Source organism: Piliocolobus tephrosceles, chromosome 10 (assembly GCF_002776525.5).
Source record: "Piliocolobus tephrosceles isolate RC106 chromosome 10, ASM277652v3, whole genome shotgun sequence".
Classification (NCBI taxonomy): Eukaryota; Metazoa; Chordata; class Mammalia; order Primates; family Cercopithecidae; genus Piliocolobus; species Piliocolobus tephrosceles.
The window spans coordinates 6190345-6210908 of record NC_045443.1 but is presented as its reverse complement, the minus strand read 5'-3'; the positions used below and the strand labels follow the sequence as shown (position 1 = coordinate 6210908).

The following is a 20564-nucleotide window of genomic DNA, read 5'->3' as shown; positions in this document are numbered from 1 at the left end:
CTGGAGCTTTGCAGCCCATCAAAGTACATTTGCAGTAGAATGATTAAGGCTAGTTCTTCATGCTAAGGTGCTGAAAGAATTCCTGCCTTTCTTGAAGTCACAGGATCTTCAGTAGGAGGGGACCTTCATAGTTCAATGCTGTCACTGTATAGGGAGGGAGAAGGCAGAGCCCTGGGGTGGCTCAGGTGTGACGTTGCTAAGGTGCCAAAGATGAGACGTGGCAGAGCTGGCACCAGGACCTGGTCTCTGTGTCTCCCCTACTGCCCTGGACGGGGGGAAAGCACCTCTGGAAGGGTGTGGGTCCAGATGAGCAGGAAATACTGTGGGCTTCCTGTTTCCAGAGGCCTCTCAGAATGGTCAGAATCCTGTCGGCTTGGGGTGTAATGAACCTGCCATGCACAGCAGGTACCCTAAAGACACCTTCCTCCCCAGGCTTCTCTGCAGATGGATTGCTCTGCACATTTGGCTTTTTACTTTCCCCTCTGTTGTCCCTGGTGCCATGATGGGCTGAGTGTCAAAACAAGTTTTTGGTACTTGCTCTCTTCATCTCCTAAGACACACATGTTTAGTGAGACAGACAGTATTCTTGGGCTGATGGTATGGGGGGGTGCTCTTGCCTTTCTTCAGAGGAGCTGGGTTTCACAGTGGCGCAAGGCAGCAGTTATGTTTCTTCCTAGGGCTAGGTAAGCCTTACTCAAGTTTCCTGAGAAGGAGTTATACCTTATTCTCCTGATTATTTTTATCATGATTATTGATTATGAAGTTGTCAGCTGAAAGGGGGCAGGTGCCTCAGGGAAGCCACTGTCGTCTTGAAGAAAACACTCTCAGCACCATGGCTATGTGAGGACAGTCCCCGTCACATGAGGGACACATCCACCTCATCGTTTCCCCTCTACTTGTGATTTGTCTTCTTTCCCCCTGGCCCCTGAGCGATCTCTGGTGTGTGTTCTGGCCTGAGCAAGGGTTAAACAAGCAATTGACTCAGGGGTGCGACACATGAGGCATCGGGATAGGGCCGAGGGCCTAGAGATAAGGACAGAGAGAACTCAGACAGAATTTTGACCCAGCAGGGGTTGGAGTGGGAAATTCTTCTCTTTGTCATATTATTGGAGATGATGCCACCCTCATTTTTATTGAAGATTTACCTTCGGCTTTGCTCTGAGTTGGATGTGGGAAGGAGCACAGTGAGCCACAGGGCTGGATCCTTGTCCCCGTGGAGCTGAGAGTTTGGTTGGAGATAAAAGAGTCAGACGTGGAGTGATGCCCAGGGTCAAACACGGCCCTGCCGAGGACACAAGAGTAATGAGCAGGGAGACTGGTAGGGCTCACTGTGGGAGTCCAGAAAGACTTCTTGGAGGAGGCGTGACTTGGACTGGTGCTGGAGCGGAGGATGGCCTTTGGAAGTGAGCCTTGGACAGTGCGAACGGCCCCACTGGATGGGACCCACGGTTTCCATTTGGACTTCCCTCCAGGCTTCTCGACCCCTACTTGCTGTTCGCCTCTTGCGCCCATTCTCTCATTTGCCACCTGTCTTCCATCCACTCCAAGCCCTCATCACCTCTGCCTTTTTCCAGCTTTCCCTTCCCCTCCAGGGTCTGTGTTTCTGATTATTCCCCCCAGTTGGGGATCCTTGCATTCTTCTGCATTGAATCTCATTTTGTGATTTCCTGTCCCATATTTTGTAAACTCCCCAGGTCCCTTCTCATTTATATCCCCGTCCTCTCTGGTGCTGTTTGCAGAGCCGCCCAGTTTGTTATCATCTGCAGATTTAATTAGCAGGGCTGATGACCCCTTTTCTTCCAGACCTGCGGTCTTAGGCAGGACGGGTTCCATGTGGTGTGCACGCCGGGTCATGGCTGTGGAAAAGCGTGTTTGGGCTGCGTAGAGAGGACACGATCCAGACTGGGCTTTTGCCTCATAGAGGGGGAGAAAATGCCCCAGGAGCCAGCTTTTTCTAGGAAAAAAGGGAGGTGGCTAGAAACTCAATTGCACAAATCCCCTTAATTCAAATTCTTCTGGCCAGAAGACACCATCTGCAGAATCTAATTATTCTTAGCATTGAGCACCTACTATGTGCCAGACATTGTGCTAGGTGTCTTTCTTACATTATTGCTGATATTCACAAGCACTCTATGAGGTCACTGTGGCTTCCAGATTCTTATTTTTCTGCTTGATCAGAAAGGAGACTGAGACTCAGAGAGATCATGTTACATATCAGTGTCACACAGGGAGTAAGTGGCAGAGCTGGGATTTTCAGTGGGGTCTCTCTGAGCTCTTCCTTTAGTGCGCCCGTATGACCTTCATCCCCTGGCCTCCAGAACACTCTAAGCTAATGGATTATTATTTTTCTTTTTTTTTTTTTTTTTTTTGAGGCGGAGTCTCGCTCTGTCGCCCAGGCTGGAGTGCAGTGGAGCGATCTCGGCTCACTGCAGGCTCCGCCTCCCGGGTTCACGCCATTCTCCTGCCTCAGCCTCCTGAGTAGCTGGGACTACAGGCGCCTGCCACTGCGCCCAGCTAATTTTTTGTATTTTTAGTAGAAACGGGGTTTCACCGTGGTCTCGATCTCCTGACCTTGTGATCCGCCCGCCTCGGCCTCCCAAAGTGCTGGGATTACATATTTTTCTTTATTTTAAAAATGATTTTGATTCTTGTGGGTACATAGTACATGTATATATTAATGGTGTACATTAGATACCCTGATACAGGCATGTACTTCATAATAATCACATTGTGGACAATGGGGTATCTGTCCCTTCAAACATTTATCCTTTATGTAACAAACAATCCAATCTGACTGTACTTTTAGTTATTTTAAAATATGCAATTAAATTATTATTGACTGTAGTTACCCATTATGCTGTTGAATACTATGTCTTATTTTTTCTATTTTGATTTTGTACTCATTAACCATTCCCACTTCCCTCCCACTCCCCTACTATCCTTCCCAGCCTCTGGTAACCATCCTTTTACTCTTAATGGATTATTTTCGTAGTGCTCTTGGCAGCTGGGCTGATCTGGATATTTTTGGAAGCTCACAAAGTAATCAAATCCACTGTTTTTTTTTTTTCTTTTTTTTTTTTTTAATTATAGTGATAGGTCTTTTCTGTGTCCATGATTAGTTCATCAGTATCACATCCAAGATCTAGATTTTAGCTAATTCAAGAGCCTTTATTCATAATTCAAGTTCTTTAAGCTCTACCTTAATATCTCTCAAGGCTAAGTCTGGTGGAGTCAGGGCCATGGGACTTGTGTGATAATTACTAATCCTGCCTTCTGTGTCAGGTCGGACAGATGTGCAGGACAGCACAGTAATTTTCAACTTCACTTCCCAGAGCCCTAGGGAAGTCTCAGTGGAGCACTGTATATTCCAGGAAGGTTATTTTTTCCTAGGATTTTCTAGTACATCGAAGCGTGTTTGGTGTCTCTCACTTCATCCGTTAAATATGAGTGGTGTTTCCCTGTCATTGTGACAGTCAAAAACCTCATCCATTTCTAAGGACTATAGTTCTTGGGGTTTGCATGCAAGTGCCACAGAAACCACTCAGAGCCCAAGTTGGGGTTGAGCAAGTGGGACTGTAGTTCTCTGGAACACAACCAGGTAGCTCCTTGAAATATTTGAAGAAAGAGTTCTTTAGCGAAGAAAGCTTATGACCAATGTTGTAGAAGATTTTATAGCTTCTTTGTACGTGTTCAAAGTCTACACTGCCTCTTTATGTAAGATCTCTGTTATGAAGGATTAATGGCCCCTAGAAGGAAGGCCAGAGCCTGTCTTAAGAAAACTGCCCCTTCTGAAGGTCACAGCCTGGATCTGTGCCACATGGGAGGCTTGCTCCTTCATTCTATTAGATCACAGCCTAGACCAACCCCAGAGCAGACGGACACTCCCTGCTATCACTTGTATTTGTTGGTCTCACTGGAGAATGGGAAGAAGCTTCTAATTTGAGCTCCACTGGGAAAGGAGGAAGGCATTTTCTTAAGGGTTCCTTTTCCTTGACTAGGCGGACTCTCTCATCATTTTTCATCTTGTTGAAAATGTAATAAACCTGGGTGAAAGTATGGGGTTGATTTGTCAAGGTCACTGTTGCGAGGTGCATCGGCAGCAGCAGCATAGTGGGCAGTACAGCCAGCACAGGCCAGTCTAGTCTCAGCCCTCTGGATCCCCAGGCTTCACTCAGTTTCAGGCCGGCTGGTCTCCACATGCTGCACATTCCTCTCTGCACCTGTGTTCATCCACTTCTTCTCTTCCAGGCTGCTCACAATGGCATGTGCACTTCCCATCATGCAGTGGTCAAAGTACAGCTCAAGCTCCCTCTCCTCCATAACACGCCCTCTGGCTCCTCTAGCCCAGAGTCAGCTCTTTCCAGTGGTTTCTTATATCAGTGAGAATGTTTGGCCACATTGGCAGAACATCCAACTCAAACCAGCTCCAACAACAAAGGGAATTTATAATCTCAGGTGATCAGGAAGCCCATAAGCATATCTGGTGAGGCTTGATCCCTCAGCTCCCATGATGTCCCTAAAGACAACCAATTTCTCTATCTTTCTGCTCAACTGTCTGCAGGGTCCCCTTCATCTTTTATTTTTTCACTGATCCCCCTCGCTAACCCAGGACTTCCCTTTATGGAGTGAATTGATGGCCGCTGTTATCCCCCAGAGTCTGACAGAGAGAGAAAACTGCTTTCCCTAGAAACCCTGGCCGTCAAATCCTCACATCTTACTGGTTTTGACCACATTACAAGCATATTCCAGAAGGAGTCATTGTAGCAGAGGGTTGGATATGCTGATTGGCTCAAACTAATTGGGCATACCCTGGATTTGGGGTGGGATCAATTCTGCTAAAAACATAAGTAGGGGTGTTTCTGTCAGAGCAAAACTTGGCAACTGTTGATGAGTGAAAGGGAAGATGACAAACAAATGGTCATTCATAGTCATCTTGTCTTTTTGGACGTTAATTTCCCCGTCGTTATCTGTCTCAGATATTATATATCATTTATCTGGTTTCCAAAGAGAATGAAAATGGTGTGATGGCATGGTGGTATGGTGGCATGATGGTGTGAATGCATAATGGTGTGATGGCCTGATGGTGTGGTGGCATGATGCTGTGGTGGCATGATAGTGTGAATGCATGGTGGTGTGAATGCATGATGGTGTGATGGCATGAATGTGTGAATGCATGATGATGTGAATGCATGATGCTGTGAATGCATGATGGTGTGAATGCATGATGGTGTGATGACGTGATGGTGTGGTGGCATGATGGTGTGAATTCATGATAGTGTGAATGCGTGATGGTGTGATGGTGTGATGGCATGATGGTGTGAATGTATGATGATGTGATAGCATGATGGTTTGAATGCATGATGGTGTGAATGCATGATGGTGTGATGGCATGTTGTGGTGGCATGATGGTGTGGCATTATGGCGTGGTGGCATGATGGTGTGAATGCATGATGGTGTGAACGCATGATGGTGTGGTGACATGCTGGTGTGATGGAATGATGGTGTGAATACATGTGGTTTTGATAGCATGATGGTGTGGTGGCATGATGGTCTATATTTCTTTTATATGCCGTAACTCTTAGCACATTGGTAAGCACACAGTCGTTGCCCAATAAATACTTGTTGAATTGAACTTTGTTGGCATGATTGAATCATAGGAAAATAGTGTAGAGATTGTTTAAGGGAGAGATGAGTCACTGCTAAGAGAAGGCAGGGGTGCATCCTTGTGGAGGAGGGGAGTTAATTACTGATAACATAAAGGATTTAGAGAGGTGTCTTGAGGTTGAAAGAAAAGTAGCAAAATCAAGGAATCATGCAAATTTTAAGTCAGGAGAGACATTAGAGATAGGGAAGAGATAGGGAAGAGATAGGGATACTTTGAGAGGTAATATGACCAGTTTTTAAATGCCTGGGAATGCTTCTTTCTGAGTGGGATATTTTTAACATGGGCCAAATAAATGAAAGACAGAAAGGGGATACTGGGCATTCTTGCTCAAAGGTTTGATGGCTATTAAATGTAGTGGTGCTCACAGGGTGACCCTGTTACTTACTTGTCTAGGCTGGGACATTTTTGAGAATGCTAAAATCCTAAACTTGATGGGATGATGAGGCAGGAGGAATAAACAGGGACTGTTCCAAGGCCAGCCAGGACCTGCTGATCATCTGTGGTTTGAGTATCTACTAATGACCAGCTAGGGCACCCCTTTGCCCATTGCTCTCTTGCCTTCCATTCCTCAGGCACTGAAGTGCTCTGTGTGTCCTGGTGGGGGCGAGGGAGAGGCACACCTGTTGCTGAGAGTTAGGATCCACAGCATCTGATTCCACTTGCAGGATGGCAGCTGTCCAGAACAATTTCACTGTGATGAACAGGAAAGAGCAGCATTTTCCTTGGATCTTTCCTCACAGTTCGTTTGGGATCCCCTGTTTGGGCTGGTTGTGTGTGCTGGAAGCCCAGGCACCAGCCTACTGACCTTCCTGAGTTTTGGGAGAGGCCCTGTTCTTTCTGCCAACATCTTCGGGACGTATGGATTGTCATTCTCTCATTTTTGGTAGAAATGTTGCATCTGGCTACTTTCAGCCTGTTATCTTTGAGCATCGCAAACTCCCAAGAGAAATGTTCACTTTTATCTTCAACCTCACTTGGTGGTGTTCAGTTACATGCCAGGCGCTCTTGCCTCGGTGGGCTTAGCTATGATTTTTCTCATGTGGGATCCAAGAAGCACAGTGGGATTCCCATAGGGGTCAAGGACACGTGTTTTTTGGCCCGAGGGGCATGGGTATGCCCTGTGCTTTGAGTACCAAGGCAGAGATTTCACAGTGCCTATCCCTGCACTTGCTCTTTAAAAAATCCTTTTATAGACACTTCGTAGTTTACAAAATACCTTCATATGTACAACCTCATTTGATTCTGAAATACCATGAAATCGTTATTCACTTTTGAATACTTATTATTAATTAAAAGCTAACAAATATATAACATTGTTAAGTAAATAATTTTTATTTAACATAAAACATTATAATAAAAATAATGATTTTTTAAAACAAAAAAAGGTACAAGAAGTGTTGCATTGTTTTACATTTTTGCATATCTTTTCCCTCTAACCTTTTTGAGGTATAACTGATGTACAATAAACTGCACATATTTAAAGTATCCAATCTGTTGAGTTTTGACATACGTACAAAGCCATCACTGTGAAACCATCGGTGTCTGTAATGAAGATAAGGAACGGAACGGCCACTCCCAAACATTGCCGCAGGTCCTTTTGTAAAGTCTATCCTGCTGTCCTCCAAGTGGTATTATTAATTATTACAATGATTTTCACATTGCCTGTCGATCCCAGAGAGCTTTGGTGGCTTGTTGGAAATGGTGCAGCCGGTAAGTGGCAGAGCTGGGGTCCAAGCCCTGGTCCTCAGGCTCCAGAACCCATGGCCTTCCCGGGGCCTGTCTTACATGGTGAGGATTGTTCCACAATTCTTCCACCTGTAGGATTTCTGAAGTACAATAACACCCAGAGAAGCCTTAGTCACACTCTGTTGCTGACTTCCCATAGGTTGGGTCTTTCAAGGTGCCGTGCTGCCTTTGGGGGCCTCTGCAGCTCAGGGGTTGAGTGGAGAGGAGGTTCTTTCACCCTTGATATGTTGGAGGATGTATTAGTCTCTTCTCATGCTGCTTAAAAAAGACATTATCAGAGACTGGGTAATGTATAAAGAAAAAGAGGTTTAATGGACTCTCAGTTCCACGTGGCTGGGAAGGCCTCACAATCATGGTGGAAGGTGAAAGGCATGTGTTTACATGGCAGCGGACAAGAGAGAATTGAGAACCGAATGAAAGGGGTTTCCCCTCACTGTCTCTACTAAAAAAAAGAAATACAAAAAAAATTAGCTGGGTGTGGTGGTGGGTGCTTGTAATCCCAGCTACTCAGGAGGCTGAGGCAGGAGGATCGCTTGAACCTGGGAGATGGAGGTTGCAGTGAGCCAAGATTGCATCATTGCACTCCAGCCTGGGCAACAAGAGTGAAACTTTGTCTCAAAAAAAAAAAAAAAAGAAAAAAGAAAAAAAGAAAGAAAGAAAGGGGTTTTCCCTTATAAAACCATCAGATCTGTGAGCTTATTCACTACCATGAGAACAGGATGGGGGAACCGCTCCCATGATTCAGGGACCTCCCACCAGGTCCCTCCCACAGCACGTGGGAATTATGGGAGCTATGATTCAAGATGAGATGTGGGCGGGGACAGAGTCAGACCATATCAGAGGGTTTGACTCCTCAGTCTCCCTGGGCTCCCCTCACTGCTCCGTCTTCACCCGGGCTCTGAGGAGTTGTTCCTGGGCTGCCTCTGGCTGGAGTGCAATGATGTGTGATACACAGAGTGGAGACTGTGGTGATAGGTCTAGAGATCACCCCTTCTGGGTGTCTGCCCAGGTTGGCACCCAGGCATACGGCAAAAGTGGCTGAGTTTTCATGTCCATGGGACCCTGGGTTGTCCCCCGTCACTGGTTGGGAACCAGGTGAAGTCTTTTCCGTAAGAAGGAAGGGTCCTGCTGCTGGTCTTGGTCGGTCTCTGGGATGGGGCTTGGTGGGCATTTGGCTCTGTCTTCTGCCTCTGCTGATTATTGGCCACCTTCACCTTGGCCTATGCAGGACAGGGTTGGAGAGGAGATTCCAGGAGCTCCCAGGAGAGCACATTTCCATCTTTCCTTCCCTAGGCAGGAAGTTCTTCCCTGTGCTTAATCCAAATCACTGTCTCAGGAGGACCAGGCAGAGTTTGCCTCCGATCAGAGGCTGGACGTTCTTGAGAACCCAAGGGCAGTTAAAGCTCTGGTGTTCACGATGACACAGGTAGACTATGGTGTTCCTCAAATGGAACAGATGGGAGGCCTGTCTCAGACGAATTCCTGCTCTTATTTCAAAAGCCCTCTGTCTGAAGGCTACACCTCCCCCTCCTCCTTTGCCGCTGGTGGTGGCTGCCCTGGCCACCGTCTCAGCACTACTGTCCTCCAGCTGCGTGAGCTTCAGTCGTGATGATCTGAGAGTGTGGGGCTCCCAGCAGGTGGGACTGGGGCACTGGTGATGCCTCAGGGGAGTCCAGGGAAGTCTGTCTCCTCTCTGCCTCTCCATCGCCTGCAGGCTCATCCCCCCATCCTTCCTCACAGCGCCTCTCCTCTCTGCCTCTCCATCACCTACAGGACCATCCCCCCATCCTTCCTCACAGCGCCATTCCCAGGCCTCCATGTGCTGCAGCTGATGTTCTCGCCTCACAGCAGGGCCCGGGACCAGAGTACACTCAGGCCCCTTGGGTCAGCATGGAGGTGGCTTGGCAGGGCTGTGGGGAAGGAGGCCTGAGGAGTATCAGTTTCCAGTGTTTGGCTGGGGCTGCCTCCCGCTCACTCTTGTCTCTCTAGAGAGAGGACGTGGTCTTGTTTATCCACATGCAAGCTTTGGATAACAACAAGACATAAACAATGAGGATAACTTCACTGGGAGCGTGGCCTGCAGTCCCTGCTAGGGGCCTGGAGTGCTGGAGAGAGGTGGCTGGGGGTGACAGCCCCTTCTTTCCCTCACTCCCTAGCCGATTCCTCCTTCTCCTGCCTCCCTAATTTCTTGTGAAGGGAGGGGCTGCAGGACTGCCGTGGATGGTTGGCAGCCCTGAGGGATGGCAGGGTGGGATGAATGCTGGTTCCAGGAGACCTGGATCTGCTGGTAATTAGCTGCATGTCTATGCTTATGAAGCACGGCCTCTTGGGCTGCAGGCCTTCCTTTGTTACTGGAGAAAGATATGTTCGGTGTACTTGGAGGTGTTTCCAACTCTAGAGTCCTGTGGCCAAATCAGTTCACCATTCTGAAATTCCTCTGTGTCCTTAAGCTGGCCTTGCCTTGAACTGTCAGCATGGGGTGTTGACTGGCACCGTGGCAGTCAAATGCTTGCTGAGTGAAGACATCAAAGACTGACATTTGAAGCCTTGTCTATTTTCCAGAGTATTCCTAATTCTTCTCCTTAATGCTACAACACCCCCAGAAGCCTATGAGACAGAAAAGTTTCAGATATATCCAGTTCAGGTTGTGTTTTGTGAGCATGAGTGAGGCTGTGTCCATTCCTTTGGCCTCTAGGAATGGGAACGGCGGTCTGCAAATGCAGTGAGCACCTGGGGCTACCCAGAGGATGGAGAGGCCCGCCACGATCTTTAGATGGTTCCTGGTCAGGTGGAAACTTGAGTAACTTTAGCTGTCAATATGAGAGAAACATTCAAAATTGATACTTAAGGGTAATTGAATTATTTTCTCAAAACTGAATTAGATTTAAATTCTGTTGGCCAAAGGTCACCAATTACTCTGTGGGCCGTGGTAGCCAATTTTTAGAAATCGGTCACAGGATCCAAATGGAATCCACTAAGAAAACAGTATATGTGTACTGAAGTTGCCAGAAATATTTACTGAGCACTTACTATATGTCAGGTACTGTGGTGGCTGCTGAGGACAAAGCAAACAACAAGACAGACTCATTCTTCGTCCTCATGGAGCTACAGTAGACGGGTATGAGATGCCTAATGACACAGTGACTGTGATAGTGGGTTCGTGCTATGAAGGAGAAAGACAAGGAATTGTACAAGCAAGAGGAACGGACCAAGTGTAATCCATGGCTCAGGAAGAGCCTCCCTGAGGAAGGAATTTTTAAGCTGAGACCCAAACAGGAGTTGGGTGGGATAGGGGATGATGAGAGCTTTGCAATGGAGGGGGATAGAGGGTGAGGAGGTGCCAGGGTGGGAAGCTGGTGGCACCGTCAGATGACAGTGAGAAGGGCTGGGTGCTGGAGCCTGGGGAGGAGGATGAGAGGGCCTGATACCTTAGACCATGTGCAAATCATCAGGCTTGCTGTTGAGTTAACTTTAGAGAGGAAGGGGGTAGGGAGGGAGCGAGACATAAGCAGACTGGGCAGGGCACAGGTTCAAGATGGGACCTGACTTAGCCTCTTTGTGAGCTCAGTTCTCTGCCAGTTTACTTAGTGGAGGACAAGTCTGGGAAACCAGTGGACATCATGAGTTAAAAGAAATGATCAGGTCAGATGTGGTGACTCATGCCTGTAATTCTGGCACTTTGGGAGGCCAAGGCAGGTGGATCACTTGAGTCCAAGAATTTGAGACCAGCCTGGGGAAAAATGGCAAAACCCCATCTCTAAAAAAATATTTAAAAATTAGCTGGGTATGGTGGTGCACACCTGTAGTCCAAGCTTCTTGGGAGGCTGAGGTGGGAGGATTGCTTGAGCCTGGGAGGCAGTTGCAGTGAGCCAAGATCGCGCCATTGCACTCCAGCCTGGGAGGCAAAGCAAGACCCCATCTTGGGGGGGAGAAAAAGAGAGAGAGAGAGAGAGAGTCCAGTAAACTCAGAAGTCAGGCTCTGACTGAGGAGTATTCATTTCCTTTGGCCACAGTACTCACACCGTCTTCGGGTAACTCTCCCTGATACCAAGAACTAGAGAAGCAGGGTTTGTAGGGCTTTATGAAAATGGAGTCACAGTGAAAGGATTGCATAGGTTTTTGAGACATTTCAACTGAGTTAGAGACATTTCCTGCTCTGTTATATATTTCACATTTCTTGCCCCTGGAAAAATTGCCTGCCTTAGACTGACAGGCCTGGGCCTTCCTACAGAAATATCTGTGCCCTGGTTCTCCCTTCTCTGATGACAAGGACCAAATTATGTGTTACAGCTCATTTTACATGAACTGAAGTTTTAGTTGCCTGTTGGGATTTGGGAGCCCCTCCAGTCATATTGATTACTTATTTATAACATCTTCTTTAGGGACGGGTTATATCCTCTGATGGCTAATCTCTTAATGTGTTAAATTTCCTGTCGATTTCAGCAAGTTATATTTTCTGACTTTGTCCCCAAATTCTGGAGGTGCACTCTATTTTGAACCTGTGATTTCCTTCAGGACATGTGGGACATTTTGAAAATCTTGTAGATAATTTTAAAAGTGCAAGGCAATAAAGGAACCAGGATTACTCATTCACAATTTTAATCTAATGGGAACCGGTTTTCCCCAGTGAGGACCTGCTGTGTGTGCAGCCTTGTGGTAGGTGCTTGAAGAATACAAAAGAAGTTTCAGTCACTGTCCTGCCGTCAAGAAGCAGTCATTCTACTGGGGTAGAGCTAATTGCTATAGTAATGTCTGACGTTTCTCCACATTTCAGGAACATTAGCAGGGCTTCACCTACTTCATCTGCAATTCTCACAACAGCCATGCAACATTTTTCATGCTCCTTATTCAGATAAAGAAAGTGAGGCTCATTTGGTTAAGTGACTTGCCTAAGCTCCCACAGCTGCGAAATTCCAGAGGCAAATCATTTTTTTTCTTAATAATTGAGACGTATCGCCCTTTATTTTCAGGTGGTGAAGATTCTAGAATTAGTAGGAAACATTGATTCTATTTGAATCTCTAAACTATGAGGGAAGCTATACACCTCGATAGTTTTTGTTCCCTTTCTGATCTTGTTCCATAATTTATTTTGGTTGTTTTCAGTATTTTGCTATTAGGAATAATGCTGTCACAAATATAATTTCTCCTTTTATTTTTAGTTGATATAACTGTACATACTTACGGGATACAGAGTGATATTTTGATACATGTATGCAATGTGTAATGATTAAATCAGAGTAGTTAGCGTATCTGTCACCCCAACATAGAATTTCTTTGTGTTGTAAACATTCACAATCCTCTCTTCTTTTTGGAAACATACAATAATATTAATCCTATTCACCCTGCAGTTCTGCAGAACACTAGAAGGTATTCCTCCCGTCTGGCTTAACTTTGGATCCATTAACCAACCTCTCCCCATCCTCCCCTCCCCACATTTTCCGCAGCCCCTAATAATCACAATTCTATGTTTTACTTCCATAAGCTCAAATATTCTTTAGTTTCCACATATGAGTGAGAACGTGGTGTTTGTCTTTCTGTGTCTGGCCTATTTCACATAACATGATGTCCTCCAGGCTCATCCATGTTGCTGTGAATAATAGGATATCATTCTTTTTATGGCTGAATATGATTCCAGTGCATATATATATATACAAAATCCATTCCTCTCTTGATGGACATTTAGGTTGATTCAACAAATAATCTAATTAAAAACTGGGCAAAGCATCTAAATAGACACTTCACAAAAGAAGACATAGAAATAGACAATTGGTGTATGAAAAAAATGCTTAACATCACTAATCGTCGAGGAATGCAAGTCAGAATCACAATGAGATATCATCTCACCCCAGTTAGAATGGCTATTATAAAAAAGACAAAAAAATAAAGACTGGCAAGAATGCAGTGAAAGGGAACTCTCAGGTACTGCTGGTGGGAATGTAAATTGGTATAGCCACTATGGAAAGCAGAATGGAGGTCCCTCAAAATCGAAAAATGGAACTGGCACATGACCTAGCAATCCCATTCCTGGGTATGCATCCAAAGGAAAAGAAATCAGTATATCAAGGGGATACCTGCACCCCCATGTTTATTGCAGGACTATTCACAATAACTGAGGATTCAGATCTTATTGTGTCCGACTTGGAAACTCCAAGCTCTTCCACTCCCCTACTGTGCCTAAAAGAACCCCCACCCACAAACAGGGCTGAATGGATGTCAGAGTGGCCTAGGGGACAAAGGAAATTTTTTTTTAAGTCAATACATGTTAACCTTCAGGTTTAGATTCCTGGGCAATGCATTCGGTGATGGTTGTGCTCCCGAGCTTTCAAGGATTTATTTTTTTCTTTGGAGACACGGCCAGTCACAGCAGCTAATATTTCACATTGGTGGGTATGTTTTCCTTTTTATGAGAAGGTAACAATATGGCATAGCATGAAAGGAGCGTGACTAGATCTACAAAACCGCATTCCTGCTTTCGTTTTCATTTAAAACGAGTTCCTTTTGAGGAGAGTGGAGATGCATGCTTTGCTGGAGGAAGTTGACAACCCCATCCTGGGAAACGATTTTGCATTGGTTAGTGTAAGATTAGGCTGCAATGGATAGAGCCTCTAAAATCACCGTGGATAAACAAGGTAAAATTCTATCTTTCACATAAAAATCTACAGGCAGCCCAGGGCTGGTGTGATACTCCCTAGAGCCAGACTCAGTTTCTTTCTTGACACTTTGCTGTTTCTGGCCTGGACTTTAACCTTAAGGTCTAAAATGTCTGTGTCCATTTTCCAGGCAGCAGGTTAAGGGATGGAAGAAAACGAAGGGGCAAAAAGCACCTACTTGCTGTTTTTGAAGAAGGTTACCAGATACTTCCACCTCATGACATTGGCCAGAAATACTGCTTATGGAACCATCTCATGGCAAGGGAGATGTGGTCTTAATGCTGGACGGCCGTGTGCTTTGTTAAAAATGAAGAACATGAGAACGGCTGTCAGGGGACAGCTAGCAGTCTGCCACCAAGGTCTTGGAATTTGACCCTTGCCCTCCCAACCCTACCTCAAACTTTGAACATCTGCACCCACTTAATGGACATTTGTTACATATTTGAGCAACCAACCCTAAAGAAAGTTAAAACAGCATTCATCACAATTTGAAAATAAAGACAAAGGGTAATATGTTAACATTCATAATAGTCATGATCTCTTAGCGAGAGGGATGATGCTGTTTGCCATCTTTCACCAAAAGCATAATTTCTGGGGCTGTGACGGAGAGCTGGGCCTGCAGGTCAGCTTCACACATGGTTTCTTTTCTTTCCTCTTATTTTCACTTAATTGGAAAAGCTTAAATTACAGTTAGAAGTAGCAGCAAGTGATTGATGATTCTGTCCAGCAGTCCTGCATAACCCAAGATGAAACTGGGGAGATTTCTCACTGAAGGCCACTTTCAGTATTTTGTCAGAACAATGTCACACTTGGGATTGGGAAGGTTTCATCTTAGGGCTGCCACATGGGTTCCTTATCGACCTTTGGATTCGATTTTAGCCTAAACAGATGACTTCGTGTTGTGTTACAGTCCTTGGGTATGTTTCTTAATTATCCTGAGTGACTATGTCATGTCTGAAAACTATTTTTATCGCACTATCTGTGTAACTTTGGGCAAATCATTTACATTTTCCCTGCCTTGGTTTCCTCAACTGTAGAATAGAGATAGTGGTGGTAGTACTGGCCTTACAGCATAGTTGCGAATATTGTGTGAGCTAATGCACGTGATCACCTAACTCAGTTCTGGCGCATAAAATACACACTCAATAAATATGCATTGTGGTGATGGTTATTTTCAGTATTTTCAAACTCTAGACTATCCAAGCCTTTTGTACCATAGTCCAATCTCCTTGTGAAATCTTGGTTTATTCTTCATTTTTCTGCCTTGTAAGTCATGAGCTTTCTTTCTCAAAGTGAGGTTTGGTTCTGGATGTTTGAATTACTGCACATATTTTGGAGCTGCCATTGAAAAATAATAGAGATAGTTTTCACTTGCATTCATGAGTGCCATAAAATATCTTTTTATTTTGTTCATCATTTCAAAAACACATGTGAGCACCTCCATAGACCATGTTCTTGAGTGGGGGAAGTAGTCTTCTATTTGCTATCTATCTCTCTGCCAGGCAAACTGAAAATGCAGACAGTCGGAGCCTGTGAGTTGAAGATTTTCTATATAGTCTTCAACACTAAACCAAGATCAGAGGGCGTACTTAATGAAGGATTGTGCTATCAGCTTGTTCTTTCTCTCTGAACACAGTGAAGGAGTTTAAACACAACGCTTGTGCTTAATTTTGCAGGTAGTTTTAGAAACTTCTCACCAATAATGAGACTTTTGCCAGTTTTTCCTACTTGGTTTTGGTCCTCTTTTGGTCCTCTTTAGTTTTTTAGTGACAAAATTAATTAAATTCATGTCAGAAAGTAAAGAGTTTTTCCCGTGTGTGCTTGTTCTGAAAAAAAAAGTACGTGTTTATTTGAAGATGAGGTGCCTTCCTCTCATAATCTGACACCTATTTGTAACAGACATGGTGACAAGGGCCAAATGAATTGCTGGGTCAATAAAACCTGACTTTCAAATACTGGTCACTGCATTTTCTGTCCTTATTTTTCATTTTTTGAGAGAAATCAACACACAACACAATCACTTATTCTGAGACATAGCTTCATGTTCTGTATTCATATAGGAGCCCTGTTTATGATATTGTTTTGCATTGTACCATTGTCATTATGATTTACAGTATTCTAGGCTCTAGTAGATCACTTTTGTGGTTTGGGGCTATGACAGCATGATAGTAGAACAAAAATACAAACTTGAACAATAAACACTAAAAATGTGTGAATGGAGTCAAGTTGCAGGCCATTCACTGAATGTGAGCAGAGGAAAACCAACCACTTGTTATTAAGAGTGTAACAAGATTTCCGTGAAAATCATGATTGCTTATATTTCAAATCTGTGACCAAAATTGTTTTAACTTGGTTTTTTTTTTTTTTCCTCTGAAGCTACCAAACTTCCAGGGGCCACACTTTGGGAACACTATCCTACTGTTTTCGATGAGAGCATTTTTTGGAATAGACTGATGAACAGGGTACAGGTGGGAAGGGACTCGTCCCTGGTGAATTTTAAAGAGAATGCAAATGAGAAACTGAAGAACAACAGGTTGGGCTTCTGGTGTGGAACAGTTGGAGAACCAGGAATTTAAGCTGTGTACTTACAAGTGTTTCCATTTGTTCTTCCTTTGTACCTTGCAGAATAAAAGCCAGGGATCCATCTTTGTCCGGATACACGCCCCGTGGCAGGTGCTGGCCAGAGAGGCAGAATTCTTGAAGATCAAAGTTCCTACCAAGAAAGTATGAGCATGTTTCTCCTGGGTTGTGGGCCTCCTGAGGGCCGGATGGATGCAGATAGTTTGGGAATAGGGCCAGGCGGGATGTGGGTTTTGTGGAATTGAAATCACACTTGCCTCCCCAGCGACCCATGATGTGGGGGGAACGGGGAAGAGTTGGGGTGGGGAGAGAGATCCTCCCACCTCAGAGCACTGGCTGGGTTTGCTCCACGAGAAGCAACACATTGTCCCTGTCCGTGTTCTTCATTTTTCGGTTTCACCTCCTTTCTCTCTTTTCTCAGGGTCCTAGTACAGTCAGACACTTCTTTAGTGAGCAGAGTAATGAGAGAAGGCCGCAAGCCATGCTGACTGCATCAGCAGCGTGCAGGGGAAACAGCACCAAATTTGCTGTGGAGATTCTGGTTATGATTCCACCACTAAATATTGTGTGGTGATGGGTTTCACTTATCTCTTCTGTAAATCAGAAGGTTCTTAATCAGGTGAATGGATTAACATCACCTGGTAAGTGTTTTCATGCCAGTGTCCCATCTCTGGGAATTTCATGCCAGTGTCCCATCTCTGGGAATTTGACCTACTTGGTTGGTATGTTCATGCCAGTGTTCATGCCAGTGTCCCATCTCTGGGAATTTGACCTACTTGGTTGGTATGGAATGAAGTTCTCATCGGTGTTAGGCAAAAAATCCACAGGAGGTTCTGATGCACATCTGGGTTGACAGCCACACAGTTTAGATGATGTTTAGAGGTAGTTTTGTTTTGTTTTTTAAATCCAGGATAGCCTATACATAATTTAAAAATCTACCCGGAGGCCAGGCACAGTGGCTCACACCTGTAATCCCAGCACTTTTGTTGCGGGGAGAAGTGGAAGGATCTCTTGAGGTCAGAAGTTTGAGACCAGCCTGGGCAACATAGCAATTTTAGAGGAAAGGAGTGGCTATTGACTTTGACCATCTGTGACGCCTCTTCGGGAAGGTCCTGTGGCAGATGGTACTCTACTTTAACCATGGGTGAACTGTGGGTGGTCTTTCTTTCTTTCTCTCCACCCCCTCTTCTCTCTCTCTCATATACACCACACATACACACACACACCCCTCTCCATAGTGTAGTTGTGTAAGTGGTGACTTACCATGGCAAAGATCATCTTGCTCATTGTAACTACCATCATGATAGTTTTCATGCTTCCCACTGTGAACAGAATTCTGTATTTGTTGCCTTCTGTACCCTCATCACCATGCCCACTCTCAGTGCCATCATTATAGTCAGCAACACCATTCCGATTTACATTGTGGGCTAACACCATTTTCACCACCAACAGATCTGCTATCTCCATCAAAAATCACTCATCAAATACCAGCATGTGACTGATACCGTCATGAGTCCCCTGCTTGAGAAGAATAAAGTCTATGGGTTCTGTTCTTATAGATTTATTACAATGGACAATAACTCCATGGCAGGTGGACAGATGCTTATTAAACAATGAACAAACACAAACATGAATATTAGCTACAAACATTTTGCCAACAAAAGGTGATTTTTGGTGGCGGGAGTGCTGGTCACATGCCTGAAGTGTCTTAGTTTCACAAGGACCATGCTGTGTCTTTCCCCTTCAGTTGCACTGCTGTGTGTTTTGTCTCCTGGTTTCAGTCCTCTCAGTCTTAATACCACCGCCCTCAAATGCAGGCACCATCTTTGTTTTGGATCTCCGTTCCTCCTTAACTAATGTTCTCTGCATTTCCTGGCAACATGACACTAGTTTCAGCTTTGGGTGGAGGTGTCTGCTTCCTGCTGGTGGGGTCCTGTTTTGGTCAACCCTATCGCTCCTCTTCTGTCTTCCTTCTAACTCCAGTATATTCTTCTCCTTTCTGTCTGGTTTATCTGAATGTATAATATTCTCTTAACCTCATTCTATTTGTGTCTTGTTTCCTGTGTTTTAATCTCTGCTGCTGATCCTTGGAAAGGAGGTGAGCAAAACTAATGCCCACGTTATGATTTCTATACCCCAGGGTAATTCTTTTAGGGGAAACCTAGAGACACAGGAAAAGCATGTCCTTTTTTATTCTCCCCTCGCTTATTTTCCTTCTTTGCTTTCCTTCCCATCCTTCTACTCTCATGCTTTTCCTTCTCTTCTCTCTTCCTTCCACCCCCTCTTCTGATGCCTCCTCCTAGCCTCCCTGTCTGTTCTTTGCACACGCTATGACACCTCCACATCTCTCTCTCTCTTTTGTTTTTTTTTTTTTTGAGATGGAGTGTTGGTCTGTCGCCCAGGCTGGAGTGCAGTGGCGCGATCTCAGCTCACTGCAATCTCCGTCCCCCAGGTTCAAGCAATTCTCCTGCCTCAACCTCCTGAGTAACTGGGATTACAGGTGTACATCACCACGCCCAGCTAATTTTTGTATTTTCAGTAGAGACAGGGTTTCTCCATGTTGGCCAGGCTGGTCTGGAATTTCTGACCTCATGATCCGCCTGCCTCGGCCTCCCAAAGTGCTGGGATTACAGGTGTGAGCGACCACGCCAGGCCAGACACCTCCACATCTCTTGTCTTTCTGCCACCTTCTCCTGCTCAGTCCTAGACTTGGCTTCCCCAGTAGTGCTTGCCTTTCGTCCCTCTGGTATCTCCTTTATCCTTGCACATGCTTATGCTTTTTAGAGCCTAGTTTTGCATAAATGACATATTGGCCTTCAGAGTTTCAGTGCCCCTATACATGAACTGTTTGGAACTTACATCTGTAGTTTAGGTAGTACCTGCACTTGAAGTTGTAGATGAGTTGGCGAGGGTGAGAACATACTCACCCATAAAACAGCCATTTCTGGGTTTCTCTCCCGGCTTTCCATTTTGGTAGACACGGCGCTAGTTGGGTCCTCAGAAGGAGAGACTTTCTAACCTTGGTTCCACAGGTATTCGTCGTGTGATTTGGGGAGGTCATCCCATCTCTCAGAGCCTCAGTTGCCTCATCTATGATATGGGCATACTCATACCTGTCCTATATTTCTTAGAAGGTTGTTGTAAGGATCTGATTCTTAATCAGTGCTGTGTAAACACAGGAGGTTGTTGTGTCTGCTTTCTGAAATATTTTAATGTATATTCTCAATTGTTAGTCCCCCAATCAACTTCCTTTCTGACCAAAGAAGCAGCCAGCACTGATACTGCTCCCTCTGTGAGAAAGTCCCCGGAGAGGCACTGAGGGAGCAGAAGCAACCCATGCCCTCAGGGTGCCGACAGTCACAGGGCAGCATGGGAGGAGTGCAGGTGCCCAGGCGTCAACACAGCGATGGGATACTGTGTCAAGTAGTAACTCATTAGCCCAGCACCAATTCTGTTTGTCAATGTGGTGGGTTAGGGAGTAGGGAGAGGCAAAGCCATGTGGTTGCCCCTCCAAGATAAAACAGATAAAAAAGAACTTTTCCCCGAAGTTTCTGGGTCCCAGACTCGACTCAGGTGGACTGTTTTGGCTTCCTTTTGCCACATTTCTTTTTTCTTCTCTTTTCTCTTTCCTCTTTTCTTTTCTTTTCTTTTCTTCCTTCCTTCCTTCCTTCCTTCCTTCCTTCCTTCCTTCCTCCCTCCCTCCCTCCCTCCCTCCCTCAGCCTTCCAAGTAGCTGGGACTTACTTTCTTCCTTTCTTTCCTTTCTTTTCTTTTTCTTTCTTTTCTTTCTTTTCTTTCTTTTCTTTCTTTTCTTTCTTTTCTTTCTTTTCTTTCTTTTCTTTCTTTCTTTCTTTCTTTCTTTCTTTCTTTCTTTCTTTCTTTCTTTCTTTCTTTCTTTCCCTCCCTCCCTCCCTCCCTCCCTCC

At 45.1% G+C, this 20564-nt stretch overlaps 1 protein-coding gene across 1 annotated transcript in view; it reads left to right on the top strand.

Annotated features, from left to right (window-relative positions):
* ANO2 (anoctamin 2) overlaps positions 1-20564 on the top strand; it is a 364608-nt gene that overhangs the window by 51779 nt on the left and 292265 nt on the right. Inside the window, exons 4-5 of the mRNA XM_031936252.1 lie at positions 16687-16785; positions 17469-17471. Coding sequence (XP_031792112.1) covers positions 16687-16785; positions 17469-17471 — 102 coding nt within the window. The remainder of the gene's footprint in view (positions 1-16686; positions 16786-17468; positions 17472-20564) is intronic.